This window comes from Diadema setosum, chromosome 17, assembly GCF_964275005.1.
Source record: "Diadema setosum chromosome 17, eeDiaSeto1, whole genome shotgun sequence".
Classification (NCBI taxonomy): domain Eukaryota; kingdom Metazoa; phylum Echinodermata; class Echinoidea; order Diadematoida; family Diadematidae; genus Diadema; species Diadema setosum.
The window spans coordinates 15,885,946-15,903,193 of record NC_092701.1 but is presented as its reverse complement, the minus strand read 5'-3'; the positions used below and the strand labels follow the sequence as shown (position 1 = coordinate 15,903,193).

General features: G+C 40.2%; 1 protein-coding gene across 1 annotated transcript in view; it reads left to right on the top strand.

The window, feature by feature from the left end:
* LOC140240922 (anaphase-promoting complex subunit 5-like) overlaps positions 1–9,944 on the top strand; it is a 129,504-nt gene extending 119,560 nt beyond the window's left edge. The window contains exon 17 of the mRNA XM_072320694.1: positions 6,639–9,944. Within this exon, the coding sequence (XP_072176795.1) occupies positions 6,639–6,767 (129 nt within the window). The 3' untranslated portion in view covers positions 6,768–9,944. The remainder of the gene's footprint in view (positions 1–6,638) is intronic.
* The last annotated feature ends 7,304 nt before the right edge of the window (positions 9,945–17,248 follow it).

Below are 17,248 nucleotides of genomic sequence, written 5' to 3'. Positions count from 1 at the left end.
CCTAACCTCGAGGTTAGGGCCTGCCGTCTGAACGTAACTATGAGTTTCCTAGGTATTTATCTCGAGGGATTATGCGTGTTTCTTAATGTTGATCATAGGAAAAGGCTAAAATGATCTTGAGTGATGTCTGATAGTGATGATAACTATGCTGGTGACTGGTGTAAAAAGACGGCTTCCTGTGAATGCTTAGCGGACGTGACGTTTGTTTTATTTCCCTTTCCCTCTAGTCTTCTTTCCCCCTTACTCTTCTTTCCCCTCTCAAGAATGATTAAAAAAAAAAAGAAATTACGTACACCTCACAACAAAACGAACCATGTGCTATAGCAACTTTCGTAAAGTTAAATCTAAATGTTCAATATCAGCAAAGAATAAGGCGAAAACACGAATGACAATAAATAAAAGCGAAGAGATTGTGTATGCAGTCTCTGCGGCTCGAAGAAACTTGACACCCCACCCCTCTCCCTTGTGGAAATTTCCACAAAAGCAGGTGCCACACCCAGGTGCGTGCCAGACGAAAGAATGCGCGCATTGGAATAAACAGCGTGTAAGTATCCTGGAAATATCGATCGAAGAACCAGCTCATTAGTTGAATTAAAGGAATAATTCCAAAGATATCATGATTCTATGTCTATAGCCTTTCTTTTGGCGCATAGTAGGGAACATCGAAGAGTCGATTATAGTGTACTTGATCGAATATCTAATGTTCCCTGAACAATAACAAAAGGATTGATTATTAGTCAATTAAAAATGCAATCACAGAAATACATGAAAGGTCTCGTATGCCCAGACAAATTCACTACGAGAAGGTCCAATGAGATGCAGTCATCACCTGGTTAGACAGCAAAATACAACGTGTAAGGACAATTAATTTCAGTTCACGCGCATCAAAACTGCTTATTACTTTTCAAAGTTTTGGCTATCAACATTCGTTCGTGGGTGTATTTTGTTTGTTTGTTTGTTTTGTGTGTTTTTCCCTCGTGAAAGACGTAATGATTTCTTCATATCGAACGTAAATTGCATGTTTACCGTAAACAAGCCATTCAGCTCAGCTCAGCTATGGCGCATTCGATCCATCGAACTTGCAGTAACCTCTTATAGGCAGGAGCACATGGCGCATTCATTTAAACTTGAAAATGAAGCCACGTGTTTGCACCACATCGGCGCTTCCACACACAGCGCGGCATTTTGCGATCATCGTTATAGCAGACTTTCCGATTCCAGTCAGGGGAAAAGGAATTGGAATACTTCGAAGAATACTGATGTTTAAAATCCAATAAAATGAAAAAAGCCTGAAAACAACGCATGATTATGTTTTGATAGTACATAATTGGAAACACAGAACAGAGTTTTGCATCCGCTCACACAGAAGCTCTCTTGAGAAGATCAAGCATTCCCCGTCACCTGCTAGAAAATGGAAGCTTCCATAATCAGCCCAGAAAGATTTTGGAGGTACAAACTTGCACTTGTACACATTGCGAGAAAGCAATCAATCAACGCTGAACATTGCGTAGTTTAGAATCTTTATCGTGCTGGTGACCAGCTGGATGCTTCGGCATGTGTCATAACGTTATGTTTAGAGCCTGTAGGCCTCGTAGCAAAAAGAGGGAGATTGAAAAAAAATACGAATTCTGGTGGAAAACACGAATTTTGGAGCTGCTGAGTACTAATTTGTGCTTCGAAAGGTTGGCAGCTCTGTCGTATACGGAGCAGAATTTAACAGTTAGTCATTTCCAAATATAAAAGCAAACATCCGACATCTATTTTATCATCGTACGAAGCCGAATGTCACTGTTGTCCACTTGCGAAAGTGAAATGAGTCATCTGACAATTATTTCATCATATCGTATGGGGCCGAATTTTGAACGTCAAGGCAGACATCAGACAGTTTTTTTTTGTGTGTGTGTTTTGTTTTGTTTTGTTTTTGTTTTGTTTTTTACCATCAAACGCAGCCGAATGTTACTATTCATTTCGAAATGTAATACACATGTAGCAAATATCCGACATTTATTTTAGCATATATGCTAAAATAAATGTCGGATATTTGCTACATGTGTATTACATTTCGAAATGAATAGTAACATTCGGCTGCGTTTGATGGTAAAAAACAAAACAAAAACTTCTGCTCCGTACTATAGTACGGAGCAGAATGTAACTGCTATTCACTTCCAAACGTAAAAGCAATCATGTGACATTAATCATTTTGGCATCTTCCGGAGCCGAATGTTATTGCTATTTATTTGCGAAAGTACATAGCAATATAAATTATAAGCAAGCATCCGACATTTATTTAAACATCGTACGGAGTTGAATATTATTATCATTCATTTCCGAAAGTCGAAGGGAGCTGATTGTTATTGTTATATTTCGAACGTAAAACCGAATATCAGACATTTATTTTATCATCGTATATACGGAGTTATTTTGGTTATTCATTTCCGAACGTCACAACAAACATGCGTTATTTATTTTAGCATCTTCCGGAGCTGAATGTTATTGCTATTTACTCTTGAACATAAAAGCAAACATCAGACATTTATGTTATCATATACACGGAGTTGAATATTATTGTGTTCATTTCCGAACCATCGAACGCAGCTGAATGTATACTGTTATTCATTTCGAAATTTAAAAGCGAACATCCGCCAGTTATTTTAGCATCGTATGGAGCAGAACATTACTGCTATTCACTTCCGAACGCAAAATCGTATACTCAGTATACGGAGTTGAATATTTTTGTTATTAATTTCCGAACGTCACAGCAAACATTCGACATTTATTTTAGCATCTTCCGGAGCTGAATGTTATTGCCATTTACTCTTGAACATAAAGGCAAACATCAGACATTTATGTTATCATCGTATACACGGAGTTGAATATTATTGTGTTCATTTCCGAACCATCGAACGCAGGTGAATGTTACTGTTATTCATTTCGAAATTTAAAAGCGAACATCCGACAGTTATTTTAGCATCGTATGGAGCAGAATATTACTGCTATTCACTTCCGAACGTAAAAGCAATCATCTGACATCTATTTTGTCATCTTCCGGAGCCGAATGCTATTGCTATTTACTTTCGAAAGTACAGGCAATCATCCGTCATTCATTTTATTATCGTAAGAAGTTGAATATTTTTGTTATTTATTTCCGAACGTCAAAGGGATCATTCGACATTTACTTTAGCATCTTCGGGAGCTGAATGTTATTGCTATTTACTTCCGAACGTAAAAGCAAACATCAGATATACATTGTATACGGAGTTGAATGTCATTGTTATTCATTTCCGAACATCAAAGCAATCATTGAACATTAATTTTACCACCGAACGCACCTGAATGTTACTGTTATTTATTTCAAAATCTAAAAACAAACATCCAACAGTTATTTTAGCATCGTATGGAGCAGAATATTACTGCTATTCACTTCCGAACGTAAAAGCAATCATCTGACATTTACGTTAGCATTTTCCGAAGCCGAATGTTATTGCTATTTATTTTCGAAAGTAAAAGCAAATATCCGTCTTTTATTTTATCATCGTACGGAGTTGAATATTTTGGTTATTCATTTCCGAACGTCAAAGGGATCATTCGACATATAGCCTACTCAAGCATCTTCCGGAGCTGAATGTTATTGCTATTTACTTTCGAACGTAAGAGCAAACATCCGGCATTTATCTTATCGTCTTACGGAGTTGAATATTATCATTCACTTCCGAACGCCAAAGCAAACATTCGGTATTTATTCCAGTATCATACGGAGTCAAATGTCACCGTGATTCATTTCTAAAATCAAAAGTAAACATGCGACTTTCATTTTTGGGGCTTACGAAGCCGACTGTTACCGCTGTTCATTTTCAAAAGTAAAGGCAAACATCCGACTTTTTTTGTAGCCCGATTGGGCCACCGAATTTTCAGCAATGAAATTTTGGTGGCGCAGGTCGTTAAAAGTCGTGAATAGCGAGATGATCGTAACCGATGTCGCTATGTTCTAATAATTATTGATACTTGAGTGATGAACGCATGTGCACAACTTCCGCAGGTGTACTTCTTTAGAAAGTAGCGAACAATCAAGGCAGTGGACATCAGAGTGTGATTAAATCGAAAAGAAGCCCCTGAAATCGGAATTTGATGAAAATGGGCAAAGTCGGAACTCCATGAAATGTATTTTGATTGAGCGGTCAAAATAAAGCTTAACGGGAATGTGCCCTTGAATACCCTCGTCCACCCTCGTCCACCCTCGTCCAACCCGCGTCAATCGAGACGCAAATTCCCGAGGATGGATTATCCGTGCGGGCGGATGGACTCGTCCACTGAACGCGTATACCCGCGGGTACCCGCGGGGATACGCGTCAGTGGCCTCGTCCAGATCTCGGAAAAGTGTGACGTTTCCCGCGGTCGGCACTGTATATCAAAGTGAGAAAGGACGCAACCATGTTTTGAAGTAAATGTGTATCAAAATGCTGATTTTGACCCGAAAAAGGGAAGTATAAACACAGCCTTTGTGTATTTAAACTCTACCATAAACTGGTTGAGATAAAATTGTCCTCGTCTGGTTGGGGCACTGTCCTTTGTTCTGTCTGATACTTATTTTGTTTTTCTGCGGGCAAGGTCATGCCGAATGATTACACCAATATTCCTGGCTGATTTTTGGGATGCTGTTCGAGAGATAAGTTGGGGCCAAGAAAGGGTGCATTAACGTTTAAAAGCTAGTCAGATTGAAGAGTTCTGTTATCAATACCATGGATGATCTGGTTCCTCCAGAGAAGATAATTTGTGTATCCCTGTGAGCCATGAAACTCTGCCACGCATACAGTATGTCATTAATAATTCACTGTGATCCATGCCTTGTGAGAATTCATGGATCCGATCTAGCCAGTTCAAGGTAAAGAATTAGATGCAAGTGACTGCCATCATAACAAAATTCTCTGGACTGGCAGTTTTCTGTTGTTGTATCAAAATTTCAGTATAGGCAAACAGAAAGTACATTAATAGTTGTATAAATGATAATTTTGGGACCTGAATTTTTATTTTGTTATCGTTAGAATTTTGTTAAAACCATTTTTGTTATAACAGGAATGCAAAGTGCAGTCATATCAAACCTTGACACATGCATAACACATTTTAAAAGCACCATTATCATGAAATTGCTCATGTTAAAAACAATCCCACGGCAGGAGTTTAAACACTGAACATCTTCAATCTTCAGATATTTTGATGGGTTTTTACGCCATTTTTTGTATTTTTTGTCTTTTCCATCCTATTGTTGGAGGACAGTGTACTCTTGATAGATATGAACACAATGAAACAAAAGCAACTGATCAGAGGAAATCTGATGATGAGAGTTTACAGAAATTAAGGAAGTGTAGACCATGTTAGTTGGTTTTCAAATATGGCGTGCAAGAGACATCTCGAAATAATTATGTACATAATGCACGCCTCGTGTGATGTCCCCTGTGTATAGCCCCTCATTTGTTCTATGTGTAGACTATCAGAAGTCTTGTATGGTCTCTTTTTTTTTTAAAGAATACTGATGTGTGTGTGTGTGTGTGTATGTGTGTGTGTGTGTATGTGTATTTGATTCAGCTTTAGAGAGACATTACATGGTCATGACTACTTTATGAGACACACGACCCTAGGGAGACAATTTGTGCTGCCTTAACGTTTTCAACTATAAAATAATCCCATTCTATAGCATGTTTTACTGCTGCCATTGCTTATCTAGACATGAAACTCCATAAAGCTGCATCCAGATATATATATATATATATATATATATATGTATGTATATATATATGTATGTATATATATGTTTTGTGACTTGGCACAGACATATCAAAGATATCTGTTCATTTACATCCTCCAAGATTATGGAATCAGTACCTTCAGAGAAATTTAAGACAGCAACATCAACCTTTGTGGCAGTTTGTGTACAATTTTATGAGCTCTGTTTTTGGAAAAATGGAAAATGACAATGTTTTGTTTTTCATAATAGTGACATTACTGAAATCCACACTGAAGTGTATTAACTAGATACAGTCACAAGTATTACGACTCAATCCGAATCTAAAGATTTTGCTAGTATGGATATAAAAATCCCACTAAATAGGTTGATAATGCTATTTATTCCAAGAAATATTATGAATATTTCAAATATTATGAATATTTCAAATTGCAATAATATCCCCTGGGACAAGCAAATAATCTGGGGATTTTTTATCCCCGGCGTCATTTAAAACACACATCACAATAGCCCACAGGCAAGGGTCACCAGCTCAGTAGATTTTGGGCATGCGCAGTTTGATTGACAAATTTTTGCGATTGGCAATTTGCGGCATATTTCTGTTTGTCTGAATGGGTTCTGAAAGTCTCTGTATTTGAATCCCAATCAACTTGCCGTCAATTTGTCCATGTGAATGACACCAGTGAGGACCATGCGTAGGGAACAAATGTCCCAAGTATTGTTTTTCACCAGTTATCCATCATGTTGTTGGTTGTAGGTTCAGTGTGCCATATATTTTGTTCCATGCTGTGCCATTTTTTATGCCTCCGCCATGAAGTGGTGCCGGAGGCATTATTGATGTACCTGTAACCTTTCTTCTAGTCTCTCTATTTTTGTCCTATTTTATTTGTCTCATCTACAGGCTCACATCTACAATGAGCTAGGCTACACATCTGAGAGAAATAAGAGTGCCTTGCTCTTTTGCTCCCTGGATGAGCAATATTCCATCTTTCAGACCTCTGCTCTCCAGATCCTTTGGCCAGTTGTGTGATTATTACTACCTACAGCTCTTTGAGAGTGCAATAAATTAATGCCTGAATGTGCTCGCAGAAATTTCAACTGAATGTCATCACTGAAGCAAGATATCAGTGATCATGCATATGAACAACTACAGTCCATTTTATTTTGTAACTGGGTATACATGTCTAAGCTGCACTCAGTTCTGGTTGTTTACTGATCATACATGCTATTCTGACAACAGAGTACCAGTAGGTTTTCTGTGCACTTTTCTTTCCAAAAAGGAATTACAGTGTATCTGATTTGTTAAAGGAGGGCCCAACCATTTTAAGAATTGAATGTATCAGTTGTTTTGTTACTTAGATTTTTATTTTGCATTTCCCATGCTTTGTGCCTTATTTCACAAATGTGTGTGGAAGTGAATGCTCATGAAAGACTGGTGAATTTTTCTGTCTATGGATACAAAGGGAAATAAACTGATATTTGATGGAAATATGTTTAATAGTCATGAAGTTTATTATGCCTGACATAATGTAAGTCCTTGCTGCTGGAAGCTACTTATAACCTGATATGTACAGTGAGCTTGTGTTCAGTAAGACTTCCATGGTTTTGTTGGAAACAAAAATGTTTTCATGATGTATACACAGCATCTATCCTCCTTCTCACCAAGCACTTTTTTTTTTATCATTGTTTCAGTATAAATCTCAGTGAATGAACACTCTTACACCCTAATATTGTTGGACCTAGACTGATTACATATTGATTAATTTGTTGGAAAATAATGAAGTTTTCACCAGTTTAAGTAATCGTTAAATTAGCCTAATTGTATGTTAGTTAAGTGCTAGTACATTTCAACACAGAACAACTAGACATTAATACATACTTTAAATTTTGCTTTTTAGACAAGATGAGGGGAAGAACTGCCTTGCCATGTCCATTCATGTAAAACTGGACTATATACAAACATCAATGATTTAAAAAGACCCAAAAATAAAAAATAAAAAAATAGGAAAAGGGAATCCAAATGAAATTTAAATTGTTCATAGAGAGGAAAGATTGTTGTAAATATGGGTTCCAAAAATTGTTATTGAGGACTCACACCATTGTTTATGTTAACATAAATTATTCTGTTTTATGGATGAGAAGCCCATCAATGAAAAATAGCTGTAATAGGGGAAATAATGGTAGTTTTTTTCGAAGATTGAAAATAAAATTTTATTGAGTGAGCATCTTGGCTGCATACTTGACTGAATTTGCATGTGGATGAATTGAGTTAGAATGGTACTGAAACCAGAGAAAGAGCTCCCATCCGTGTTATGTGTCGATATGTTTGTACACATACAGTCAAACCTGTCTACTGCAACCACCATCTATAGCTACCATCTGCTGTATGCAACCACTGAACAGGATCCCCCCCCCCCCCTTAGAAAAGCCATGTTACCACCCCTGCCTATAGTGACCACCTGTCTACAATGCCCCCTTTTTTAGCTCACCTGATCCAAAGGCTCAAGTGAGCGATTGCGATCGCTCTTCGTCCGGCGTCCGGCGTCCGGCGTCCGGCGTCCGGCGTGCTTCATTCGGCGTCCGTCGTGCGTAAACTTTTACATTTTCATCTTCTTCTTGAAAAACTCTTGACCGATTTTCACCAAACTTGGCAGGTAGCATCCCTAGGGGGATAGGATCTCAATTTGTTCAAGTGGGCACCATACCCCACCTGGGGGGCCCCCAGAGGGGCCTAAACCCCCCAAAATTAAGGAATCCTAAAAAAAATCTTCTTCTCTAGAACCAGAAGTGATAGAGCTAAGTTAATCCTATGAATTAGTACATTGATGACTGTAGTTTCAAGTTTGTTCATGGCAGAATCAGGGGTGCCCCCCTTGGGACCCAGGGGAGGGGGATGGGGAGGGGTTCTAATGCCATTATTAATTTTTACCAAAGTTGGCAGGTAGCATCCCTAGGGGGAAAGAATCTCATTCCCATCAAATGGGCACCATGCCCCATCCGGGGGGCCCCAGGGGGCCTAAATTTGGACCGAAATTGTAAATTTTCATCTTTTTCTTGAAAATCCTATCACTAATTTTCATCAAACTTGGCAGGCAGCATTCCTAGGGGAAGGAATCTTCACAGATTTTCTCTAGAACCAGAAGTGATTGAGCTAAGTTAATGAGTCAGTATATTGATGACTGTTGTTTCAAGTTTGTTCATGGGAGAATCAGGGGTGCCCTCCCACCCCCACCCCCTTGGGACCCAAGGAAGCGGGATGGGATGGGGGGGGGGGGTCCAAATACGGGCCTAAATTTTCATCTTCTTGCTGAAAACAACATAATGGATTTTCACCAAACTTGTCAAGTAGCATTCCCATAGGGATAAGATCTCAAAGTCTTTGAATGGGCACCATGCTTTCCTTGGGGGCCCCAGGGGGTCAAAACCTCCTAAATCAATGAATACAGTGTATTCAATAATATTTTTCTCTAGTTCTAATCAAAAGTGATAGGGCTTTAAGTCTTTTTTCCCAAGCTGCATAATCCAACATCCTATAAAGTACAGTGTACTTGGCAGGTATTTTTACCAGTGTGATGGAATATGTATATGGACACCATGCCCCCATTCTCAAAGCTACCCCCACCATAAGTTTCCAATGTTCACAGGTAAGAGTCTGCAAGAATGCATAGAAGGTGGACTTGCGATACTCAGGTGAGCGTGTGACCCCCTGGTCTTTTGTTTTTCTTCCTTGGGGTGGCCGCTATAGACAGGTTTGACTGTACGTAGATTGGAATGGTAAATGTCTTCAGACATGATTTTAGTATCCAGTGCATTGTGAATTCACTACTCCACCCCCAGTGAATGGGATCTTCATTTAAGTGAAGCATGTACCCAAAGTGAGAATAAGATGTCTTTCGCAGTAATACAGTAAATGCACACATTTCTTAAATGACCTTCTGTTTTAACTTTGAGTTATGGATGACTCCCCCCCCCCCCCCCTTTCTTATTATTGTGTAAGCTAGTTTCTGTTTTTTTTACAGGTTTATAGCGATTTGCTTTATGATAATAGATCAAGAACTGTTTGGCTATCCAGCCACCCATTCTAAGTGCTCCTGTCTTATGTGTATGTTTTCATGTATGTTTTCTTGTTTTTATGTATATATGCCTATGTATTTCCTCTACAAGTGTATGAGATTGCCCATTTTGTCTGAATAAAATCAAATTAGAAGAGATGGTTACATTTTGTGTGACTTTGCATTTCTTTATGGAACTTTAATCAAAGTAAATTCAGAGAAGAGCTTCACTGTAGTGAAGAGTAATGACATTAAATTAACTACTACAATGTATTGATAATTTTGTCTTCACAATGCAGCAATGTTCCATGATTGCGTAGCAGATAGGCATGATGATGTCACAGCTCTAGTTGAACATGATCTACACAGACACCTGTTTGACATATTACTGTTGTATTTCACCAGGGCCCTGTTTTCTCAAAAGATGAAATTGATTGTAAATTTCCTTAACACACAGGCTGCCATAAACTTATAAGAAAAATCAACTTTATAATCAATTTTAACTCTTCATAAAACAGGGCACTGCGCCTGACTTCTTGGGTTAGCACCCAACTGCTTGCCTTCAGTCGTGCACAAACTTTGTACAGTTCATCTCAAGTGAAAGAAGCCTAGAGATGCAACTGAACCTGGCAACAGTGATCTTAATGGGGTTAGAGTTATACAATTGATGAAGTGTGGACTATGACTTTGAGGGGGACTTCTCTCAGGTCCCTGAATAAAGGCAAAAAAAAGCTAATTTCGGAAATACTTTTAGCTCACTTGAGCTAAATAGCTCAAGAAAGCTTTTGAAATCATCTGCCATTAGCTGTTTTGATGTCCATCTTGTGCATCTTGTTTGTCATCTGTGCATAAACTTTTTCTTGTTGCAACTGCCTGACTGATTTACGTCCATGCAGGGCAATTTGTCACTCAGTTCCAATAAAGACCACTCAAAGGAAGAATTTCATCAACTTCCCAAAAAAAACCAAAAAACTTTTTCTTATTTTCATCTTCTGTAAATGCCTCAAATAAGCATAAATATCATGGTTTTGACAATTTTATCTTCTTGAAAATGGCTGGATTTGATTAAACTTGGCAGGAATCACCAGTGGGAGAAAGAATCATAGTTTGGAATCGCCATTGGGGGAAAGAACCATAGTTTGTACCCATCCACATGGTTGTGATCCCATCCCGTTAAGGGGACCCCCAAGGTCAGGCCCAAGTACCCCAAATTAGTTCATTCTGGGGATATTTTACTCTATTTATTTTTCTTGAGACAAGTCGCTGGATTTTGACGAAACCTGGCAGAAATCACCAATGGAGAGAGGGGATCATAATTTGTGCAAACAATGATGACAGGGGCTCCTATTATAGGGTTAGGCCAAAACGAACAAATATCTGCTGATTGTCATGAGTATAAAACTTGGCATGCAGGACTCATGAATGGGAGGGGATGGAGGGAGAGGATCTCATACAAATGATGGTGTTGGAGGGGGGGGGGGCAAATACAATTGTACTACTTGTACTAAATAACACATTTCCATGATTTGTGCCATTTTATCTTCTGGAAATTGTGGATCTCAGTCATTATGGATTGTAGTTGTTCCCCCAGGGGCCAGTGACTAAATAGCCCAAATGAGTTATTTTTCATAATTTTGTGAATTTTCATCTCCATGAAAACAATTGGCTGAATTTGATTTAAAGGACAAGTTCACCTTCATTAACATAAGGATGTATCGAAAGAATGTAACAATATTAGTAGAACACATCATTGAAAGTTTGAGGAAAATCGGACAATCCGTTCAAAAGTTATGAACTTTTGAAGTTCTTGTGCAGTCACCGCTGGATGAGAAGACTAATTTAGTGTAAGATGTCACATGCATACAACAATATAAGGAAAATATAAAGAGAATTTCACAAAATTTCATCTTTTGAAAAAAGTATACATTATTCCCTTGACTCGTTACTGACTTATGTTATGGGTAATATTATTCCCATTGCCTTTAGAAAGAGGCAAGTCAAGTGTATTATGCGAAAAAAAAAAGTGAAAATATGTTGAATTTTCTTTACATTTTGTTTATATTGTTGTACTCATATGACATCACGAGCCTTGGTAGTCTCCTCATCCAGCGGTTCCAACACAAACATTTTAAAAATTCATAACTTTTGCATCGATTGTCCAATTTTCCTCAAACTTTCACTGATGTGTACTACTAATATTGCTGCATTCTCTCAATCCTTATGTTAATGAAGGTGAACTTGTCCTTTAACTTGGCAGGAATCATCATGGTAGGGGTAAGGGAATCGGAGTTTATACACATGGTTGTGGTCGGGGGGGGGGCTCAAAGGTCGGGGATGGGTGAACTCAATAACGGCAGCGGTCAAATTATTTTTTTCCATTATTCTTAAACACTGGTATAGCTGGGCGTTGACCACGCTGTAAATAGTAGGAATCGCCAATGGGGGTGGGGTAATTTGTACAGATTGGTTCCATGACATGCTGCTGCTGCTGCTGTGACAATCAACTTTGAATTCTTTCGAACTCTGGTAATGAATGATTAGTTAGTTTGAGCCGATTCTTTTTCGGAAGATGCACCTAAACTGCACTTATGCGCAGTGATTTGCCAAATGCAGCATTCGTTTGATTTTTTTTCTCTCTTCCTTTCTTATGTATAACCCGTTCATTACGCCCATGTGCTGGGAAATTTCTGAAAAAAAAAAGTTTGTAGCTCCATGGTATATACATAAGGGTAAATGTAGAACCCTAAGAAAGCAGTGGGACTTTGTTAGTATACAGCTGAATGGTGCGATCCTTTATTTCTGTTATCTCGATAATAATGATTATAATTGTACATGTTAACGATACCTTGCACTGTCTTTCTGATGCGGAGATAAAAACAACTACAAAAAACAATAACAAATCCTGTTACAGAATGGGAGCAGGTCCCAGGTCCGGGGTTTGTTTGTTTTTTTCTGTTTGCAAACCGTTTCCAAACTCATGCGAGTTCGGATGGCTCGAGCAATAAAGTTCTTGTCGTCAAGATTATTTAAGGTACATCCAGGGATTGGGCGGAACCGATGGGCCAGGTTTTAGATTTGACCTTTTTTTTTTTTAAGTGTGTGTTGATATACATGTATTATGTTTGTAAAGTCTTTGCAATGATGAGTCTGAGCAAAGACTAACCTGCCAGCTGTAGCTGGATGTAACATGATATGCCCCATGTGCAAAGGACACACTGGAAGAACGAGTTGAATAAAGGCACTCACACAGTTCACATCAACTCAGCAATGTCTCCTCATTACTAAGAATCCTCCTTTCCAACTAAGGCATATAAATGCCAAGACATGGTGTCAGAGTGGTTCAACTGTCCAAGTCATGGTGTCAGTCAACTGTCTACATCATTCTGAAGTACAGAAGGGACTAGGACAAGGAATAATCCACGCAAGAAACAGGCCAGACCGTTTCATTTGAAAGAGTGGAGGATGCATGGAGCTATGTGTACATTAGCATGCTGTACAGTAGCCAAGCAGCAGTGTGTTGAGATGCCCTAACCCAGCGTGTGTGTGTGTGTGTATGACATACCTGAATGTGCATGACTGTATTGTGTGTCCAATGACCTGCATCAGCACTGTGGTAGCTCGGAACAGAAAGTTCTAGAGGTCAACTGACCAGACTGCACAGTGCATGAGGTATTGGGAACACTACAGCCAGTGACGTGGCCTTAGCCTAGATTAGCCACATATATGATGCAACATACTAACCTCGTGAAAGTGTTGGATGATTGAGCATAAGTTAACTTGTTGAAAAGATACAGTTTTCTGCTAATTGTTAACACTGTTCATGTGGGTGGATGCTCAGAGAGTGAACATGGCAAACTTAACCCAACCAGCACCACTAGATTTGAGGGGTAATTTGTCTGAGAATTGGAAGAGATTCAAGCAAAGATTCACTCTGTATAATGTTGCTTCTGGAATGTCAAGGAAAGATGATAAAGCACAAACATCAATGTTGTTGCATGTGATAGGTGATGCTGCCCTTGATATATACAACACATTCACATTTGCTGAGGGTGATGAGATGAAGTTGGAGAAAGTGCTTGAACAGTTTGAGAAATATTGCACTCCCAAGAAGAATGTCACGTATGAGAGGCATAAATTCTTTACCAGATCTCAGGGTGTGAGTGAGAACATTGATCAGTATGTCACAGAATTGAGAAATCGTGCACAATCGTGTGAATTCGGAGAGTTGACTGATGGTCTGATCAGAGATCAGATAATTTGTGGAATCACAGATGGTGGTTTGCGTGAGCGTTTGCTCAGAGAGGATGATTTGACACTTCAAAAGGCATTGCAAATTTGTCGTGCTGCTGAAATTACCAGAGCTCAGGCACAAGAGCTTGGTTCAAAGGCAGATGTGTCAGTCCCTGTTGATGCTTTGAACAAAAAGAAAAAGGCAGTCAATCCCGGTAAAAGATCAGAACCTCCTAGGTGGAAGCAAAAAAGTCAAAGTCAAAGTCAAGGTCAGAATTCCCAGGCTTGTGGCAGGTGTGGCAATCGACATGCCATGAATTCATGCCCTGCACAAGGAAAGGTGTGTAAAAAATGTAGAAAAATGAATCACTTCGCAAAGTGTTGCAAAAGTCGTGTTCAGGTAAATGAACTACAGAGTAATTCCAAGGATGAGAGTTTTCTTGTTGATGTCATCAAGTCACAGGAGTCATGTGACGACTGGAAAGTGAATCTCATGGTGAATGAACGTCAAGTGCTGTTCAAATTAGATACAGGCGCGCAAACGAATCTACTACCAGAGAGTGTGTATCAGACGTTGAAACCAAAACCAAAGTTGTCATCGGTGAATGTCAAGTTGACAGGGTACAGTGGAGTTGAAATTCCAGTGAAAGGTCGTTGCTTGGTACAGGTGAAGCACAAGAATTTGACAGAGAATATGTCGTTTCTAGTGACTCCCGGAAATCGTCAACCATTACTAGGTTTGCAAGCATGTGACAAGTTGAAACTGGTGAAACGTGTGTTGAATGTCGCACAAAACACACATGATGAAAAAATGTCGGTCGAAGACTATGAAGACGTGTTCGAAGGTCTCGGATGTGTGCCCGGTAAGCACCACATCACAGTGACAGAAAATGCGAGACCTGTCCAACACGCATGCCGAAAAGTACCGTTTCCAATGAGAGAAAAACTCAAAGAAGAGTTAGACAAAATGGAACGCATGAACGTCATTGAGCCCGTAGATACGCCCACTGACTGGGTGTCGTCTCTCGTGATCGTACCGAAAAAGACCGGCCAACTCCGAGTTTGCTTAGATCCGCGAGATCTAAACCGCGCTGTAAAGCGAGAGCATTTTCAGCTACCGTCGAGAGCTGAAATAACCGCGCAGTTTGCCGGAGCGAAGTACTTCAGTAAACTAGATGCATCCAGTGGATTCTGGCAGATTCAGCTGGATGATGAAAGCTCAAGGTTGTGTACCTTCATCACGCCTTTCGGAAGGTACCGATTCCTGAGACTTCCGTTCGGAATATGCAGTGCTCCAGAGGTGTATCACAAGATAGTGCACCAGCTCTTCGCACATATTCCAGGAGTGAACACAATGATGGACGATATCATTGTATGGGGAGCTACAAAGGAAGAGCATGACCTCAGGCTGAAAGAAGTTCTAGAGACAGCGAGAAAGAACAACTTGAAACTCAACCGAGAAAAATGTGAGTTCTGTGTTAACAAGCTGACATTCATCGGAGATGTCATCAGTGATCAAGGAGTTCAGCCTGACCCCAAGAAAGTGGCAGCCATACAGAACATGGAAAGACCACAGTGCAAGCAGGATGTCCAGAGATTCCTCGGCATGATCAACTACCAAGGAAAGTTCATCGCTGACTTGTCAACCAAATCAGAGCCCCTCAGGAGCCTTTTAGAGAAAAGGAATGAGTGGGTGTGGACCGATGCACAGGAACATGCATGGCAAGAGCTGAAAAAAGCCTTGACAACAGAGCCAGTGCTGCATTTCTACGACTGTGCAAAACCAACCAAGCTGTCGGCTGATGCATCAAAGAATGGGCTCGGAGCAGTGTTGCTTCAGAAGCATGACCAAGATTGGGTCCCCATAGCGTATGCATCTAGAGCCATGACTGATGCAGAGACAAGATACGCGCAGATCGAGAAAGAACTGCTAGCTATCACGTACTCATGTGAAAGATTTCACCAGTACATATATGGACGACAGGTTGAGGTAGAGACGGATCACAAGCCGCTAATACCCCTGTTCGTCAAGCCCCTGTGTGACTGTCCCCTTCGCATCCAGCGACTCCTCATCAGAGTTCAAAGGTATGACTTGAAAGTGTCATACACACCAGGGAAGTACATGTACACAGCGGATACCCTCTCCAGAGCAGTCGACCCAGAGTCAAAACCAGATGTCATGAGAGAGGAAGACATCAAAGTCTATGTAGATGCTGTCGTGATGAACATGCCAGTCACGTCAAACAAACGAAGCCAGTTTGTAGATGAGACAAAGAAAGACACAGCACTACAAGAACTCTTAGCTGTCATCAGAGATGGATGGCCAGAGAGAAAACAACAGTGTCCAGTCTCAGTCAGAGAATACTGGAACATCAGAAGTGAACTGTCAGAGGCACAAGGCATCATCTTCAAAGGAAGTAAGATTGTTGTACCAGCTACAATGAGACGTGAGATGCTGCAAAAGATCCACGAAGGGCACTTGGGAATTGAAAAGTGCAAGAGACGTGCAAGAGATGTCTTGTACTGGCCCCGGATCAACCACGATGTAGCAGAAATGGTGCAAAACTGCAATGCTTGCCTCATGTACCAGCCAAAACAGCAGAAAGAGAGCCTTCAACCTTACATGGTACCCGATAGACCATGGCAAAAGGTAGCCGCAGATCTGCTTACGCTGGACAACAAGGAGTACCTGGTGATTGTGGATTATTTTTCACAATACATAGAACTGTGTTCACTGTCGACCACAACAAGTAGAGCAGTGATCAACAGTATGAAAGCTGTATTCGCCCGCCACGGAACTCCGTGTGAACTCATCACAGACAATGGACCACAGTTCTCAAGTCGTGAGTTCCAACAATTCACAGCAGAATGGGACTTTCGCCATACGACCACAAGTCCATATCACCCGCAGTCGAACGGACAAGCAGAGAATGCCGTCAAGATTGTCAAAAACCTGATGCGGAAGTCCAAGCACAGCGGACAAGAAGTCCTTCGAGCTCTACAGGTCTACAGGAGCTCACCACTAGAATGTGGAAAATCGCCAGCAGAACTGCTCTTCAACAGGCGAATCAGAACAAATCTGCCTATGGCCGAAAAACTACTTGACCCCCAGCACATCAATGCTCGCTCGGTGAAGGAAAGGAAAGAAAGGCAGAAACAGAAGCAAAAGGAGCATTTCGACAAACATGCTCGTGACCTACCCCACCTGAAAGTAGGAGATCATGTCAAA